The sequence below is a fragment of the Chinchilla lanigera genome, unplaced genomic scaffold, assembly GCF_000276665.1.
Source record: "Chinchilla lanigera isolate Chin_1 unplaced genomic scaffold, ChiLan1.0 scaffold00078, whole genome shotgun sequence".
NCBI classification, from domain to species: domain Eukaryota; kingdom Metazoa; phylum Chordata; class Mammalia; order Rodentia; family Chinchillidae; genus Chinchilla; species Chinchilla lanigera.
This window is the reverse complement of record NW_004955479.1, coordinates 4,201,333-4,221,055: the sequence shown is the minus strand read 5'-3', so window position 1 is coordinate 4,221,055 and position 19,723 is coordinate 4,201,333. Positions and strand designations below refer to the sequence as shown.

General features: G+C 34.3%; 1 protein-coding gene across 1 annotated transcript in view; it reads left to right on the top strand.

Moving 5' to 3' along the window:
- The window catches only part of Cadps2 (Ca++-dependent secretion activator 2), a gene marked incomplete at its 5' end in the record, with an annotated part of 523,834 nt that overhangs the window by 264,655 nt on the left and 239,456 nt on the right, over positions 1-19,723 (top strand). Inside the window, 1 exon segment of the mRNA XM_013503273.1 lies at positions 10,610-10,721. Coding sequence (XP_013358727.1) covers positions 10,610-10,721 — 112 coding nt within the window.

Genomic DNA, 19,723 nt, shown 5'->3' with positions numbered 1-19,723 from the left:
TCATGTCATCTGCAAATAGTGATAGTTTTACTTCTTCTTTTCCTATTCTTATTCCTTTTATTTCTCTCTCTTGTCTAATTGTTCTGGCTAATACTTCCAGAACTATGTTGAATAGGAGTGGTGACAGTGGACATCCTTGTCTTGTTCCTGGTTTTCAGGTGAAAGCTTTCAGTTTTTGTCCATTTAGTATGATATTAGCAGTTGGATTGTTATAGATGGCTTTGATCAGATTGAGATAAAGACCATCTATTCCTATTTTCTGTAGAGTTTTTATCATGAATGCCTGTTGGACTTTTTTGAAAACTTTCTGCATCTATTGAGATGATCATGTGGTTTTTGTCTTTGGCTGTATTGATATGGTGTATAACCTTTGTTGATTTGTGAATATTGAACCATCCCTGCATTCTTGAAATGAATCCAACTTGGTCATGGTGTATGATTTTCTTGATGATTTGCTGCATTCTATTTGCTAGTATCTTATTGAGTATCTTTGCATCTGTATTCATTAAGGAGATTGGTCTGTGCTTCTCTTTCTTGGTTGGGTCTTTCTCTGGTTTTGGTAACAGTATAATACTTGCCTCCACAAATGAGTTATGAAGAGTTGCTTCCTTTTCAATTTCACTGAAGAGTTTGAGGAGTGCTGGTATTAAATCTTTTCTGAATTTCTTGTTAAATTCTGCTGTGAATCCATCAGGGCCTGGGCTTTTCTTTGTCGGTAAGTTTTTAATCACATTTTCAATATCATTAATTGACATTGGGTTGTTCAGGATTTTTATATCTTTTTGATTGAACCTTGATAATTCATTCATATCTAGGAATCTTTCATTTCCCCTGAGTGTTCCATGCTATGGGAGTAAAGATTTTCAAAGTAGGTATTAATGATCTTCTGAATTTCTGTGGAATCTGTAGTAATTTCATCCTTTTCATTCCTTATTGCATGACTTTGAGTTCTTTCTTTTCTTGAGAATGTTGGCTAGGGGTTTATCCGTTTTGTTTATTCTTTCAAAGAACCAGCTCTTTGATTCATTTATTTTTTGGAGGGTTTTCTTTGTCTCAATTGCATTAATTTCTGCCCTAATCTTTATAATCCCCTCCCTTCTTTGGACTTTGAGCTTGACTTGTTCTTCTTTTTGCAAAAGTTTGAGGTGCAGCATTAGGCTATTTATTTGTTCTCTTTCTGTTTTCCATATGTGTGAGTTCACTGCTATATATTTCCTTCTGAGGACTGCTTTTATTGCATCCCACAGATTCCTGTAAGTTGTCTTTACATTTTGGTTTGTTTGTAGGTATTTTTTAATTTGTTCTTTAATTTCTTCTGTGACCCATTGGTTGTTCAGGAGGTTGTTGTTTAATTTCCAAGTGTTTATGGAGTTTTTGGAGTTCCTTTTGTCATTAATTTCCAATTTCATTGCACTGTGGTCAGATACATGCATGGGATAATTTCAATTCTTTTGCATTTCAGTAGGTATGCTCTATAAGCTCAGTGTGGTCTATTTTAGAGAAAGTCCCGTGGGCAGCTGAGAAAATGTGTGTTCTGATGTTGTGCTGTGGAACACTCTGTATACATCTACTAAGTCCATTTGTTCACAGACTTTGTTCAGATCTGTTATTTCTTTGCTGACTTTTTGTCTAGTTGACCTATCTCTTTGTGTCAAAGGGGTGTTGACATCCCCTCTTACAATAGTGGTATTAATTATTTGAGTTTTCATGTCTGTTAAGATATGTCTTATATAGTTTGGTGCTCTGATATTTGGTGCATACATGTTTATGAATGTTATCTCTTCCTCTTGCAGTTCCCCCTAACAAGTATGTAGTGACCTTCTTTATCTCTTTGGATTGTTCTCAGTTTGAAGTTTACATTGTCTGCAAACATAATTGCTACATCTGCTTTTTTCTGGGTTTCTGTTGCATGGAGAATTGTTTTCCATCCTTTGACTTTCAGTCTATGGATTTCCTTTTGTGTATAATGTGTTTCCTGGATACAGCCTATTGTTGGATTTTGTTTCTTAATCCACTCTGCCAGTCTGTTTCTTTTGACTGGTGAATTGAGACCATTTACATTTATGGTTATAAGTGATACGTGTTGGCTTATCATTGTCATATTATTTACTTTCTATTGGTTTCCTACTTTTTCTACCTGTTTAAATGCTTGCTTTGCTTGAGGGTTGCTTTTTTTTTTTGTTATTCTTGAAATTGTGGTCATTTTTTTCCTCTGTCTAGAATATATTTTAGTACTCTTTGTTGTACTCTTTGTGGTAAGGTTGGTTTAGCACTCATGAAGTTCTTCAGTTGTTCTTTGTCATGGAAATACTTTATTTCTCTGTTGAATTTGAAGGATAGTTTGGTGAGATACATCAGCCTTGGTTGGAAGCTGTTTTATCTCAGGACCTGTAATACATCACTCCAAGCTTTTCTTGATTGGATGGTTTGTTTTGAGAAGGCTCCCGTGATTCTGATGGGCTTTATAAGAAAGACTTCAAATACTGGTTCTGACTTTTTTTCTTGCCTTTTTTTTTTTTTTCCAATTAATCAGTCTGAGTTTTTTTTTCTTTTTCACAGTTTCCTATGAAGCTGTTTAGAAGGATTTTATGGTAGTTATATCTTTACCCTCATTGAGGTGGTTATCTTTGATGTACAGAAATACATAATTATTATTTTGATTTTATTGATAGGAAAGAGGAGGATGTACTTTGATGCCTCAAATGACAATGTAATTTGCAAGACAAATATGTTATGGCCCCCAAAGTGATGCCATAACTTCCTTTGTGGCCATGGCTGTATTGTTTTGGGTATATTACTACCCTCAATGTGGCTCAATTTAGATATCTCAGATTGAAATTTCAAAAACAGTACTTGCATAGTATGCAAGCGACAGAAATGGTAATAACTGTGGCAATTTGTATAAACACTGTTGCCCATCCTGCTTTAATGGATTTATCTGCATATACCGAAAATTTGTTTAAAAATGTACTGAACATGTAAAAGAAGTTTAAAACCTGTTCTGATTCAGTACTAAAATTTAAATGGAAGATAGATTATAGCACACAGGGAGATAGACTTTGTGAAAATTGGAAGAAGATCTGGGGAGATTATGAAAGAAGAGGAGGGGAAGAGGAATGAAAAATATCAAGTTGCCATGTGGTTATTTACCAGTTCCCCATGATGAATATTATTGTGTCACAAACACATAGTGGTAAAAATGTTTGATGGCAGGATTTCTGCTTATAATAAAATTTTGAAATTCTAGCAAGTACTCTGATATTACAGTGAATTATTTAAAAATTTGATTTGATTCTAACAAAAAAGTTATAATAAATTTTAATTTCATTCAGGTATAAACTTTTTATGAATTAACCTACATAGTGGAACCTTTTAATACTTAAGAGTAGTTGAGAGCCTTGTGTTCATAAGCAGGATGATTGGGTGTTCATGCCATGGTGTGATATGTGCTTCCCTCAAACTTTGTTAGGACTTCTGTACATAGAGTCAATCTGGCATGTTGGTGGAGGCATTAAAAATCTTAGCTTGCCTCAGAAGTCTAGCTTTGATCTTTTGGTCTTTTCAATAGCTATGTACAAACAGTTGAATGTATGTAAGAATAGCAGTCAAAAAATTGCTTGTAATACTAATACTGGAAACAACGGAGGAGGTCCATCACCAGAAAAGTAGTTGAATAAATGATGAAGGTGTAGAAAAGGGATATATTCCAGTCTTAACAAGAATTGTGTGAATCCATGGCTGGATACAAGAAGTTTAAAATAAATAGTTACATAAAAGATTAAAATGGAGAATAGTTTGAATATCCCTCTTATTTTAAAAGAATAATGAATATATATTTAGGTACAATACACTTTATATACAAGTGTATAGATACTTGTATCGGCCTGGGCTTATAGGGTATAAGTCCCTATTATCAGGACACATAACTGGGTACCCTTCATGAGCTCGTTTGTTTTCACTGCTGCTACTACTGCTTCTTAATCACTCTCCACTCTGTATATTCATTTGCACAGGCCAGTTAGAATCATTGGAAACTTGAATTTACTAAATTAAGTTTGGATCATGCTAAATGTTATGTCACCAACCATCCATAGTTCCATAAAAATTTAATATTTGGCTTATTTATATCAGTATTATGTACTCTTTGATATAATTGGGTCTGAGAAATGACAGAAATGTTAGACATTTTAAATATCAAAATTTGCTTAGAATATTCCATGAAATTATCTGAATTGCTCTATTAATCACAAATGCCATATCTAAAAACCATTTGTACAGTGCTTAAGATTGTTTTCTAAATGCCTTCAGTGTTTTATTATTTAATTTATATTTATGTGATTGATAATCACACCAGTAGGTCTTTTATTAAACCTAATTACCAATTTTAAGATGTAATTACATTATTTGGGTTGCTGTTGTTGTTTTTTAAAAAGGTACCCCTGTTTATTTGTGTTAGGGAGGTATTGTGTCTCATTGGTATACTCTGCGAGTCCTGATAATGTACCTGTTTTACATACACACATTCCCTCTGGCTTTCAGAAAAGGTTTTATTGTGCTCATCTCCATCAGGAGCAGGGTGATGACTAGTATAAAGATACCAGCAGGTAGAGGCAAAGGATACAGGTTTCTTTATGTAGGTCAAGGATACCTGAACAACAATAGCTGTACAGAGCATGGACACAGCTGCATATTTACAACTGCGGGTTGTATTGCTTGACACAGGAGGAGACCTTCAGGTCTTTCTGGTCCACTTGCTACATACTCTGAAAGGTCTTTATTCCCTCTTGGTCCCTTTTAATAAACTGGGGAAGGATGTCCGTCTACCTTCTCACCAAAAATGACCTACTGAATTCAAATTCAGTTTTCTCAGCAATTCTCTCCAGGACTGCAGAAAATAACATTAAAGTTCGTGCATAAAACTTGTGGTAAGATTTTCTGTTTCCCAAGAGAGTATGTGAATCAGTATCATCCAGTATCAGGTGTTTGAATGAGTCACAAACCAAAACTTTTATTTAGGCAAATATTTGTGATCAGTTGTATATCATTTTAATCTTAGAATGGTTAAATTATGAAAATAATTGGCAGTTGAAATGTTTAAAAATAACATCAAAAGGACTTACAGTTATTTATAATTTTTAAAGACTCATTTGCATATCTGCAATTGGATCTTTGTATGTCCTGGTGTAAATTTAGTAATGTATTTGGGGTTACATGTCATTGTTGATTATTTTAATAACTTTATAATAGATTAATGGCGTTTTGATGTGGAAGACATCATTTTGAAAGAGACTCATTAGGTTGGAAATAAAAGAAAAAAGCATTATGAAAGAATTTAGCTATAACTTTTGTATACAGAAGCAATAGTCAGGTCATATAAAGGAAATAGATCCCTTAGGGCCCCAAAATATAAAACTATGAAATCATTTTATAGGAATATGTAGAACAGTTAATAGAAAAGAAATTTAAGACTTCACCAACTGATTTCAATAGATTTTTCCTTTTTGCTGAGAAGAAATATGTTGGAATTTTCTATTTCCTTTTTGTTCTAATAGAAAGTGCAACATTTTCTAAAACTAGAATAAATAAAGCAGTATAGCATAGTTCAGGAGATAGAACTATAAGGCATAAAGTTCAAAACCCAACCCAAATTTATATAATTTTATAAATACATTTTGCTTTTATCCAATGATATTGGAATAAATGAAAAATGAAGTGAAACTGCCATTGTATATCATGATTAAATTTCATACAGATTGAAAATTTAAATAAAAAATTTCAAAAGAAATAAGGGTTTATGTTCACATAGACTTTGATATGAAGAAATATTTTAAATAGGATGTCAAAATTAAACTATAAATCAGGTAGATTGAGTTGGCTACATATTTTAAAAATCATTAAAGAGGAATTAAGTAGAAAATAATGGATTAATTTAGAAGTTATCTGTACCTTATTGAATTATGTCATGTTGCTCATAGATCTGGAACATAGGTTGAATCTATGATTAAGTACTTAATTTCTCTAATCATGAATTTGTACTTTCTTCCTGGTACAGATTTTGCATTAACACATCATAACATGGCTGTAATTTGTGTCTTGCTGCTAGCCAGGTTGAGCCACTGGTGGTACATGCATGATTGTTTCATTGAGTAACTTTTTATTAATTTTATTAGTAAAAGACTGATAAAAGCAACTAGATCCATTTTTACTAACAGTGGTACAAGCCATCTGATGAATCAGTCATGCATGTGCCCACTAGTGGATCAAGTCAACAGGAATACGTTAAAGAATTTGAATAGTTGAAACATTCTGTTTTAAGGTTTTTGAGTTCTGGAATATTTTAAAATACGAATGCTAGTAGTTTTTGAGAATCCTCCAAGTCACAATTGTAAATCCATTTCCATAGCTACCAGGAGACCATGCAAGGTATATAGCTGCTAAGAGTGCAGGGCAGGAAAGAGAAGGATATAGAGAATGTAATAGTAGAAGTATTCCATATCTGTAATTCATTAGAATATAAGTTCCAAGAGGATAGATTGCTGACATTTTGTCTGCCACAGGTACTTAATAATTTTTAGTATAACCCCATGAGGTTTTTTTGTTTCTTTTTTACTCTATTGATACTATGTTTCTGTTTATACTCTTCAGTACTTACAGTTATCTGCTTGGGATAAATTTCTAGAAAGAGTCTTACTGGATGAAAAGACAAGAATATATATTTTGGCTCCTGTTACAGATTTCCAGTAGAGTTGATTTAATAGCAAATGTATAATTAATGTCAGTTATTTTGTCAGTATATGAACTACACTGTTTTCATAGCCAGGAAGTCCTAGTAAAGTGCTTTCTAGATATTTCATTCATTTCAGAATTTACACTGGAAGCCTGAATCCTGATAAATAATACATTCATACAAGTATAGAAAGGCAGTACATTTTGCTTCAAGGAAATTGACAGCAAAAGTATGTATTATTTTATTACTTAGTGCTGAGAAAATAGGGAGATAATGACTGGTATTAGTTTACTAAAAGTGTTTAAACATGCCAAGTAAGTATGAAACAAGGAAGTGTCTAGGTGAATATTGAAGACAGGCCCATTATCTCCTCTCTTTGCCTTTTTTGAAGGGGCTTAGGTTTTTAATTCATTTACTCTAGAATTTATAAGTATTTTGTATCTTTTTAAATTTTTCTCTTTTTAATTTTTAAATTTTTAATAGGAAAAATTATCAAAGTAGTGCCAACTTATACTTTATCCTGAAATATTGGAATATATAAGAATTATTAAATGCTGTCATATTTATATTTATACATCCTTTTAAATTGCATTGTTGACTGTCAATAAAACCACTGTCTCCTGGCTTGTACCATCAAGATCTTCAGGCATCCTTGTAGCTGAGCTTCTCCCTGGCTGAAAGTGCCTTCCTTATTTTACAGAAACTGGCCATTAACATTCCCTGTCCTCAGATCACAAGTCCCAGACCTTCTAATTAGCTGTATTTGTAGAGATAACCTACAGAACCCTATAATAATATTCTATGGGTTGTCTATGAGCGCTTGACTTAATTGACATACCAATTTTGGAGATGTATATCGCCCCCTTCTTTCCAGGTTCTAGATTTTTTATACCTTTCTATATGTTTTAACAAACTCTGTTTTTTAGTATATGATTGCTTATACTGAAATACATTAATTATACACCTTGCCTGACTTCTAAGTATGTCCACTAGTTATTACCATTCCTAACAGTGTTCTTTCTCCAGTTTTAAACAAGTCTAATGGTTGAAAAGTAATCATGGTCTTGAAGTTATAAACTTCCTTCTCCAGCATAACAGAGGGTACTCACAGAAACTCAGATGACATGGTCTGTGCACACCCTTGTGGGAAGACCAGCATATATGCAATCCAATGTTGACCAAAATGTTATGTGTCCCATTTATTTATACAAATAAATATGTATATCCCCTAAATACCTTATAAATAAGATTGTGTAATATATCATTGATATGTAGCATACATATTTTCTGTGTACCATATATATGGTATAGATGATTTATACATATAAACATATATATCCCAATTTATTTATATGTGTATTTCTTATAAAGAATGTTTCTTAACCCAGCAAAAGGCCATCTACCAAAATCTAGAGCAGTGATCACACTTAAAGATAAAATACCAAAAATATTCCCTTTAAGAAGAAATTCAACAGAAAGATCAATATAAAATTCAAGACCTTGGCTACTTGAACCTGGTAGGAATTGGACAAGAGAGGAGCATGTGGCCAAGTCAGGACACAGGGCTCTCCTCATGATGTACATTCTCCACAGGAACCAGAGTGGAAGAAACGTTGGTTTTCTTTTATTGCTATTCTTTAACTGCATCTTATATTATGAAGACTTTTTTATGTATGTTATCCTTCAGAATAAAGTATTTTAATAAGTGCATGGGAAATACACTCTAGTGGTAGTGAATATACTCTAGTGGTACTGAAGACACTTGTATATGAAGAATTAGTGGTAAAAAATTTTTCCAGAAGTTCGTGACATTCCAAGTGAGCACATTTTTTGGTATATATTATTTGTCCTTTTCTGTTTAGCAAAGAATTAGTACATACTTCCCTTTAGTACAATGCTGAAAGACAAAGCTCAAAAAGTTCCTTGTAGTTAATAATGTCCATTGGTATTTTTCTCTTTGGAGAATGGTGTCTTGGAGTATGTTGGGAATTTTCAAAGAACATAGCATATATAAACGTTTCCAAGTGATTTTAAATTTAGAGAAAAATTCATCAATTTAATACATTAAAAATTTTGGTGTAAATTGGGCATGGTGGCAGATGCTTATAATCCCAGCACTTGAAAAGCTGAGGCAGGAGGATCACTGTGAGTTTGAGGCCAGCCTGGGCTACTTAGTGAATCCAGGATAGCCTGAACTACATATAGCAAGACGCTGTTTCAAAAAAAAAAAGTGTGAAAGTTCAGAATTCTATGGAAAATGCATGCAAGACAATCTGAAATATTTGATTCCAGTTATAGGAAGATGTCTCAAAGTAGCCTTGCAAATTTAACCATACAGTGAAAACTAAAGAAAAAAACAGAATTGGGTATGTCATGAGACACTCCTCCATACTTGTCACCCAAATTGTCTGAGTGTGTTCAAGGCTTAAGTGTCTACACAATAAGGGAAGAAATTTTCTTTAGTCTCTCATTTTGGTTCTGAGTCTATTTTTATTCCTGTTTTACATCTGTTCTTCCTCTAACCACTGTGATTCAATGAAATGGCAAGGAAAACAAAAGCCTTTGCTAACACCTTACTAGAAGTTTGAAACATAAACTGCTTTTCCATCCTAACTGAATTCTCATTTCCCTCTGGCATATGACTTCAGTTTCAAAAGAACAAGCTCTGTTTAAATACTAATTTTCATTACAATGGATTCTGTTTTACTGTACACATATTACAATGTTATAAATGTATGCTAGAACATAGAATCAACAATTATTTATTTTTGATTGTGCTTGCTTTCCTCAGTTACCTAGATTTAACAGACTTTCTGAGTAAGATTTATAAAATAAAATTTAGACAGCTCCATGAAAGTTATAGATTGTTTTCTTTAAAAGAACATAAAAAAGTGGCATGTGGGGGCTGGGGATTTAGCTCAGCGGCAAAAGCGCCTGCCTGGCAAGTGCAAGGTCGTGAGTTCGGTTCCCGGTACCGGAGAAAAATAAAAAAATAAAAAAAAATAAAAAATAAAAAAAAGTGGCATGTACTATTTGGTGTTTTATTGTGAATCTTTACCTTGTTAAATCTCTTATGTTTTGCTCAGTGGCACGTTCTTCATGCTGTGCTGAGTGTCACACTGCCTGTGATCTCTCAGAGTTATGAGAAATATTGAAAAGATTTTTTTTCATTTCAAGTATGTGTCAGTAAGCTAAAATGAACTAGTGTATGATAAAGACAAGATGCTATTAATTAAAAGATAAGCCGGAAAACAGGTTATTTTGTTATGATGATTTGAAAAGCCAGATGGCAGCAGACTTATTTCATTCTTGGGAGAATGTATTGGGAAATGAACTGAAAACCACTTATATTTTTATGATACATCTTTCTTTATTCCTGATAGGAGCTATAGAGTCATATAATGCAGTAGACCTGAGATAATTACCCTAATTCAAAAAAAAAAATAAAAATAGGTGTTTAGTGAAGACTTTCAGAAAGGAGATGGAGTAAACTCTTAGGAAAAGTTTGTTTTCTGAGAAAACACCTCTTACATAAACACATTCGTAGCACTTTTCCCCAAATATCTGTAACAGTGATGTTATAATTTGTATTATATTAGGAAAATAATAACTACATCTATAATGCTTTACCTTAACTTACATTCTTAAAACACTCTATGTTTCCTAGTCAAATTTATTAATTTTTGAACAGCTGAATAACTATAACAAGCTATAAGCCATATTGTTGTCTTCTTTGCCATCTGTCAGAAACAAAAACAAAGATAAAAATCTCACTGAGTCACAAAAGATTAATTTTGCTTAATGTGCCTTTCATGGAGACACATCTATCTGGGAGAAATTAATGCTGTACTTTTGTTAAAAATTGTTCTTCCTTCATTACAGATGGGGAACTCAAGGAGATTTCACTACCACCCACCCTCGGCCTGTGGTCAAAGTAAAGCTCTTCACAGAAAGCACTGGGGTGCTGGCCTTGGAAGACAAGGAGCTGGGAAAGGTGAGTTGTGGTCAGCCTGTGTGTCTCAGGGGCATGGTGTTAATTTCTTTTGATTCAGAGGTAAAGGGAAGCAAGCAGTAAGCAATGTGTGAACTTTCCACTAACAAATTGCATATAATCATTCATTTATAATTTCCCATGATCCCACCTTACAGTTCCAGCATATTAAGTGTAATTGACTCTTACATAGAAAGGATCTTGGTAGGTTTGGGGTGTGTGAGGGGTACACGGAGCTTCTCCTCACTGATTGAATCATTGCTCCTTGTGTGCTTCTCTAAACACTGAATGTGAGTTGTGCCAGGCAGCTTGGGCTTCCAGTTAAAGAGAATTCTCCTTGAACACATTTCTCCCCATGGGTTAGGAGGATCATCTTTACAGATGAAGTTGTCTGTTCTTTATGCTAATTGTGATTAGCCTCATTACACAATACCTCTGAAGGGCTTTTTTCTTGCTCATCTCTTCCATTTTCCTGTGAGAAGTTCTTTCTCACCTGCTTATTAACATTGAATTATTTTTTCCTAATGTCAGCTCATATGTAGAATATGAGGTGTGATCAAAAAATACAATGAATAGTTAAATTTTAATAAAGATACATTGCCATTATTTACCCTCAAAATACTCCTCCTCTCTTGGAACATACTTTTCTCTTTGTTCTTGCCGCTTTCCAAAGTAGTTCTGGAAGTCCTCTTTCATGTCTTTAGTTGTGCTGTCATAGCAGCCTTGGTGTTTTGAATCAATTCAGAACCTTTACTTATGTGGTCATTTTGACATTGGAAAAAAGTCAGAAGTCACATGGTGCTAGATCCAGTGCATATGGTGGGTGAAGACCTATTGTAATGTTTTTATGAGACTGACTTTTTATTGCATGGCACTTAGCACCAGCATTCACGGTATTTTTTTGTCACACTTCATTGGCTGTAAAAGCATTGCCTTTTGGTAGATTAGTGACCCAATCAGTGCAGCTCTGTGTGGAAGTTTAACTGCTGTCTTATTTCTGAAATATTGTAGAAGTATTCCAGGAGGTAGGCGATAAAACTGTTTTTTGCAATGTGAATCAGTCTTATCCAGATCTGAGACCTGTGTTCATAGGTTACAGAGAATAACCCCTTTAGAGATCTTTAAAAATTATGCAAATAATGTATAGCTTTTACATTGCCAGACATTCAAGGATAGTGGAAAAATTCTGGATATTGCAAGTTTTTTCCTTGAAGTTAAAATCGCTGTTCGTTTCAATTCCTCTTCTTTTTGTTAAGCTCTTGTATACTTGTGAATTTTTTCCTAAGAGTTTTGTGAATCTGCACTCAAATTTCAGATTTCCTCTTTTGTTTCCTTGGCATTATGTATTTCTTAATATCTAAGAGTTGTGTTATACTGTTTATTTATGAACTTCTGTATTCACACACTATTTATTCATTCAATACAGGTGTTTATGTAGCATATTATAGCAGCAGAATCTTGGAAACCACATATAGTCTTTACGGATGTATAAGTCAGAATTTTTCATCGAAACAATCATTGATTTTATCTTATTTTTCTATTGTAACCTTTTCCGTATCTAAGAGAAACCATTTTAAATTTCATGCTGTAAGTAATTCTTGAAATCATTTTAACTTATTTTCTCAGTTGGCCAAATAATAAAGCAATTTATAAATTGGATACCTGAGTGGTCTGTTTTCTACACAATTACAACTCTAAGAAAGGTTTTATGCTCCCTTGCATGCAATCTCCTCCAGGGTTTCCCAAGGGTAGTAGTATTGATATTTTGAGCAAAGTGCTTCTTTGTTACGGATTGCTGTCTGGTTTTTTGATATTTAGTGGCAACACTGACCCCTAGTCAGTAAATTCTCATAATTTCCTCCAGTCCCATCTCACAGTCAAAATAATAAAAATTGTCTCTAGATGTTGCCAGATGTTTCCTGGAAGAGAGCTTCACGTACAAAATCACCCCTGTTTGAAAATCACTGATATATAGAATGACCTCAGATAGATTCCAAGATTATTAATATCATTTGTGATTGGTTGGAATGTATACAAGTTCTATCTTAACAACTTTTCTGTAAATATTAAATTATTCAAAAATATAAAGCTTAATTATGAAAAGATATATTAATAAATTGATTTTAAATATTTGTTGTTGGTAATTGTACTGATATGTTATTTCTAGGATTATTTTGTATATATTATAGGACAGAGATTAAGTAAACACATTGCTTCTGTGGGTAGCAAATGAACCCATGATTAAAATCAATACATCTTCATGTATTTATTAAGTAGGAAGTGATTATAACTAGGAAGCGATAATACACAGCATCTTGATTTCTAAATTCCATTATTATGGAAAGGACCCAGTCTTGATTGCAGGCCTGGAATAGGGGGAATACATATCAGAACCACCACCAACACACTCAAAGTTAAGGCTACTATTTCCTTGTTATCTCTTTTTGCCCATAGAATATATTCCTAAATTTCTGACTGCCATATTCAGAAGTAACCAGTGCAATAGAAGATAATTTTTTTATTTTAATAGTGAAAATCATTGAAGAAATTGTAGCTGTAGTTATTATGCAGGTGTTGTCAGCAAATCTGAGAGATAATCATATTCCCCTGAGCAACTAACTGAAGGCCTTATTTGAGCATATCTGCCAGACTCAGGAAGGCGTAGTCTACTTACACCTGAAGTGGCTGTATGATCTGGGGTTATGTACTCTGTAAATCTCAGACCCCATGTCTGTAAACTGAGTGACACAGTGGGAAATGACATGAATGCTGTCTGTAATCATTTCTAGTTCGAATTTTCTATAACTTAGTTGGCTTGCTGGTTCCTAATAATGCTTATTCTTCAACCATAACCCCAGCCCCTCCTTGTTGTGCATGGTGGTAATGTTCTGGTTTGGGGTTTGTAAGAATCAGAATGACTAAGACCACTCAGCAAGTGCAAGAGTGAGGGTTAGACTCAGGTTTTATGACCCCAGAGTCTCTTCCCTACCTGTTAATAAATGATTGGCCCTGAGAGGATAGATATTTGAAAGGGATTTACAGATTATGCTAGGAAACAAGTCCATGACTTAAGGCAGGAATCAAATATTGTTTATTGTCATTTTAATGGATAGTCATTTATATACCACATGTACTTTGCTGTTTTTATCATTTTATACAATGATTTGAATCATGTTAGGGAATCTGCTGGCTGCCAGTTTACTGTTGTGAATGAAAAATTTTATATCTCTGGTAGTTATTTAACTTTCTGAGTGACGTTCTTCATTACAATATATATCCTGGAGGTTTGCCACTATCAGTTTTGGAAATGTTGCCAGAAAAAAAAAAAGAAAAACAAACATTCTTTCTCACAGTCATAAAAGAGAGCTGCCTAGGGAAGATCCCAAAAAAGACTAACATTCTGGGGCCCAAAGTTTAACTGGTCTGGAGTAGACCCAGAGGCGAATATTTTAAGCACTTTCCTGGGCATTCTTGTGTGCATTTGTGTTGAGAGCCCTGTGCAAATACTGCTGTTGAGCCTAATATGCAGCCAGCATTGAGATCCTAGTAACTAAGAGGGAAAAGAAATAAAGATCTGTGATAGCATGTGGTGTAGTGAAATGAGAGCTCAAACTTAAGAAGCACTGGGCAGTTGAAGGTTATGTTCTTTGGCAGTTGCCTAATGTGCAGATTTAGTTTGGGGATGGCAGCTGCATATACCTATTTATGGAAATGGAGGTGGCATATGGAGATTTTTCATCTGAATTGATGGCCAACATGCCACCAGGTATTCAGGACATACCTGGAGGAAGAACAGGGATTTTTGTGAGAAAACAATTATGAGTATTCCTTAATAACTAAAAGAGCTGACCAGTCAAACTCCCAAAAGTATACAGTTTATCATAAGATGGATTTGTCCTGGAAAACCTAAAAAGCAAGGATTACATCACATAGCCATTTGAAAATGTAATAGTTCTGTGAGACATCTACTAGCAGGCAGTACAGTTTCTATTAAGTCTTTCAAATTGAATTCTATACTATATCTGGGGGTAATCATTTAACTTGATCAATGACGTTCTTGAGTACAGAACTAAATATCTGGAGATTTACCAAAATATTATTTAATTTTTAAATTATTGTTATGAAGCCATTCTTTCTGCGAGCTGTTAGGAAAAACATTGTCTGTTCATAAACTCTGAGTTCATGGCTTTGGTGTCAAATCAATAGTGTATACAAGAGGATGTTGACTTGTCTACCTCCATGGGCATGGGAAAGCTACAAATCTATTTTCCTATTTAATGTGAAAGACTCAGAACATCTTTCTTAATTTGATTAGATAGTATTCATCGTAGCAAAAACACTAAAACTTTGCTCATGTTTTTGATACATTTTGAAAGTCATAATATTCTTGAAATGACTTTTCATTTTATCTATTTCTCTTGTGTTTTGTTCTTTCTGTTTAAGAATTCCATATTTCTGTGTGACATTTCTTAAAATAGGGATGTTCTTATCAAATACATCAATGTGACATATATTATGTTTGTTTTATCAATGTGGATACTATGTAGAAATAGCAGGTGGTGGTTAATTTCAAGTATATTTTAAATATTAAGATGAATTAGCCTTGCTGAACTGATTATTCCACTGAAATGAGCTATTATCTTTCAAGAAGTTTGTTACATCTTAATGTAGCAAGTAAAAACTAGCTTGTATATTTGTCCTTTTTGCCAAGTTGCTGCTTCTGTTTGCTTTATTAAACATCAAGGAATTCTCTGATGTATTATCAGGATATGCATAATTTTGTTTCTGAAATGTGACAAGAGAGAAGCTGATATGTTCATATAACTGTATCCTACAGAGAACAGCCCCGTCTTAGCATTTCTAATTTACCAGTCAGTCTAATTTTCCCTTTCTTCTCCCTCTTATTTTCCCAGATTACTATTGTTTTTGCTTTCTTACTATATACTTCTGGTCAAGTTGAAGTCTCTATGTATTTGTAATTGAACTTCTTAAATTAAATACAGCTTGTTTAGGTAGATACTCCATTCATATAGCTGGACCATAGAATTTTAAACATGTCCTTAATTTATTTGTAGTCATTGTAGAACTTGTAATTTGAACAAGTAAAGTGATATATCGCAAATAATCTTTAAATGATTTATTGAATAATTAACCATTCAATTTTTGTTTTACAAATAAGTATATGGTTGAATTGATAAGCATAGCTTTAGGCTTTTGATTGACTCCAACAGGAAACCTTTTTTTTTTTTTTTTTTTTTTTTTAACAGTACCAGGGATCGAACTCATGACCTTGTGCTTACCAGGCAGGCACTTGTGCCACTGAGCTATATCCCCAGCCCCACAAAACCGTTTTTTTTTTTTTTGAAAATTTTAAAAATTTGCCAGCATTATATATTTGCATATAAATGAGAAAAGCATTAGAGAAGCTGTAGTAAAATCATAATCATAGGTATTTTTAAAGCAAAATTTAATGTCCAATTTTATTGAAATAGCCAGCTCTAGACACCTGCTGCTTTATACCATTTACTGAATTCATACCATTTGCTGCAACATAATAGATATTTTGTTAAATTTAAGTCTAATTCAACTTCCCTGATATAGAAGACTTTACTTTTATTGTTCTAGGAAATGGTGCAGCTTTTCTGAAACTGAAAACTCACAGAAAAAAATCTCATTCCCTTTCAATTCTCTCATGCAGCAACTGCTCACAAGAATTTATAGTCAAATCTTAGTAGCCATGCAGTGACAAAAAGGATGACCAGAGACAGGTAAAGGACCAAAACTAATTCAGACATGGAAGAAATTCTTTCTAAATATTTTTCCAGGAGTAATTTTGTCTGGCTTACAAAAATCATGCTTTGAGGTGCTATAGGAGATGACTTGCCCTCACTTTGAAGTAAAGGAGAGCCAGTAGCGGCGTCTTTTTATTACCAGCATGTTTACCTGCTCTTCTCCGAGGAGTTATCATGGATCCTCATGGTAGAGGCACAGGAAAGTATTTCTTACCTTCTCACCTCTTCAAGGGGCTAAGCAAGCTGTAAACAGACCTCCTCCTTGGTGGCTCCCTGTGGGTGATTAATGTAGCAGAAGTTGACATTTCACTATTTCCTGGGAATAATAGAGGACTTCCTCTGTCACAGATGGAACAAATGTTAGGTGTATACACTACAGTAACCCCTTATTTCTAATATAATGTTATTATATTGTCTTAATTTGCACTTTCCTAAAATTTAGATAATGATGTGGAACATCTTTTGGTGTGCATACCTGCCATCTGTACCTATTTTTTGATAAAGAATCTGTTCCAGTATTTCCCTCAGTTTTTAATTGGGTTGCTTGTTTTCTTATTTTTGAGTTTTCAAAGGTCATAATTCAGTGTTTACATCTCCTTTGCCAGATTATACAATATAAATATTTTTCTCCCAGTCTTAGCATGTCTTTTCATCATCTTAACAGTGTGTTTCAAAGAGTGGAAATTTATAATTTTGACGAGGTTCAGTTTATGAATTTTTCCTTTTATGGCTTATACTCTTAGTGCTGTATCTAAGAAATCTTTTCCAAACTCAGAGTACAGATTCTCTCATTTTCTTCTGAAAGTTTTGTTGTTTTAGATTTTATACTTAGATCTTCTATTTTTAGTTCATTTTTGTACCTAGAATTGCATGTGGATCAAAGCACATAATTCTGTATATTAATAAATTATTCTAGCACAGTGTGTTGAAAAGACTTCATACATTAAATTTCCTTAGCATGTTTATTGAAAAATCAAAGTTATCTCATCTGTCTGTGAGTCTTGGACACTTTATTCTGTTGTATTGATCTATTTTCCTGTCTTGATGCCAACATCACACTGTCAGGATTATTCTCGTTTTATGTAAGTCTTGAAATCAGATAGTGAGTCTCTCCCTTTTTTTCTTCCCTCCTTCCTGTAATTGAGATCCTTTCCTTGACCTTATGAATTTTAGAATGAGATCATGTATTTCTAAAAAGAAAAAGAGGGAGAAATGATTTTGATTGAATTGAATCTGCAGTTCAGTTTTGGGATGTGATGGTTAATCTTGTCAACTTGATTGGCTTAAGAGTTAAGTAAAGATAGTTTTGGGTATTTCTGGTTGAGTCATGGGGACATGAACTCAGGAACTATATCTGTTCCTGGTGCCTTTCTCCCTGCTGTTGTTCCCGGTGCTCTGCTCCGCCTTATGAAGTGAGATGCTCCAACCTGCACATTGGTCATGATATTTCTGCCCTGGATCTGCTGACCATAGATGGAAACCTCTGAAACCTTGAACCAAATTAAATTTCCCTCCTTAGAGTTTGAGGTGTCAGGTATTTCATCCTTGTTGTAGTTTGCAGTTTTGTCAGGGGAACAATGTAATACAGGGCACATATTTTATAAGATTATTTGTAAGTCACCCAAAGAATCATATACAAAGAGTGCAGGAAATCTGTCCACACACTAAAGACCAACAAATCCAGCTGAGTGCCTGGATCCCACTATAATGTCTTGCATGAGTTCAGCTGAAGACCATGAAGAGCCCATGACAATGTCTCATGCAGGCCTATTTCACTAATCTGTGCTGGGAAGGCCCAGAGGTCAGTGGTAGAAGCTAGAAAGTCTGTGCCAGAGGGATGAAGGATCTAGCAGGCTGAAAGATCTACACTGGAGCCAAGAAGAGATGCTCAAAGTAAGAACCAGAGCTCCCCCGAAAAGTATGACAGCCAGCCTCAGCAACAGTAAGGTCCTGAGCTCCTCTGATGATCAGTACAGCTGAGTTCCCATCAGGAAAGCCAACTTGACAAGCTTCTCCAGGAGACTGAGCAGTGCACCATCTTCCCCTCCGGAGCCAGGAAGCAATGCCCAGACTGAGTACCTGAGTTCCCCCAAAGTGAACTGAAGCCAGTCTCGGCGACAACAAGGTCCTGAGCTCTTTGGAAGATGAGAACAGCTGAGTTCATCAGGAAAGCCGGCATGACAAGCTCCTCCAAGAGAACCAACAGCTCCTTACAGCTTCTACCAGCTCCCAACAGCCTTCCCCTTCTCCAGTTCTGCCTCTTTTGCTGCTGGCAACAATCTTTAGGTGGGCCTCCCACACCCAGCACCATGCTGATGTTACAAGTTGACCATCACAGGCATTAAGCAAAAAGCAATTCTTTTCTACCACAACTGTGCATAGGAAAGATGAAACTGAATTAGGCAAACTTTAGGAAACTCATTCACTTCCAACACTCACCACCTAAGTATCTGCAAGTTACAAACTGCTGCAAAGATGCTGATGCCAAAACGGATGTGATGTCCTCAGAGGAATAATACACTAGATGCCAATATGAAGGTAAAAAACTAATTTTTCTGCTCTGTGCCATCATTCCTTTATCTGGAAAGTGACGAAACTGGACTAAATAGGAACAATCTTTTAAACTCCAAATTCCAGTAACTAATAGACAGAAATGTCTGTAAGCAACAAGAGGTCTTGTTTCCTAAGTAGTTATAGATAAAACACCACATCTATTTATAAAAATTAAAATAATCCATTTACTAGATTTTCTTAAAAAGTCAGCCAAATGTAAAATTTGTTTCATTTATTTAGGAAGCAGATTTTGTAGCTAACTCAGTCCCAATAGTATCTTCAGTGAAGTTACTAAGTGAAATAAACCAGATTAAAAACATAAAAAAGTCAAACTCACAGAAATAGAGAATGAAACGATGATTGCCAATGACCTGGGCTTGTAGCAGGTAATGGGATATGGCGAGATTGGGAAGAGTAAGTTCCAGAGGTCTATTGAATAGCATGATGATTACAGTTAATAAGATTTTTCTATTTGAAAAAAACTGTTGGCTTTTAAGATTTTTGCTAAGATATATTTTACATATCATAAAAATCTCCTGTCTTATGTGTATAGTTCAATTGTTTTTTAGTAAATATGAATACTCAAACATTATTGTAGCAAATAGAAAGATACCCAGTTCTGGAATGTTTTTATTACCCCCAAAAGTTTTGCCTTGTGAT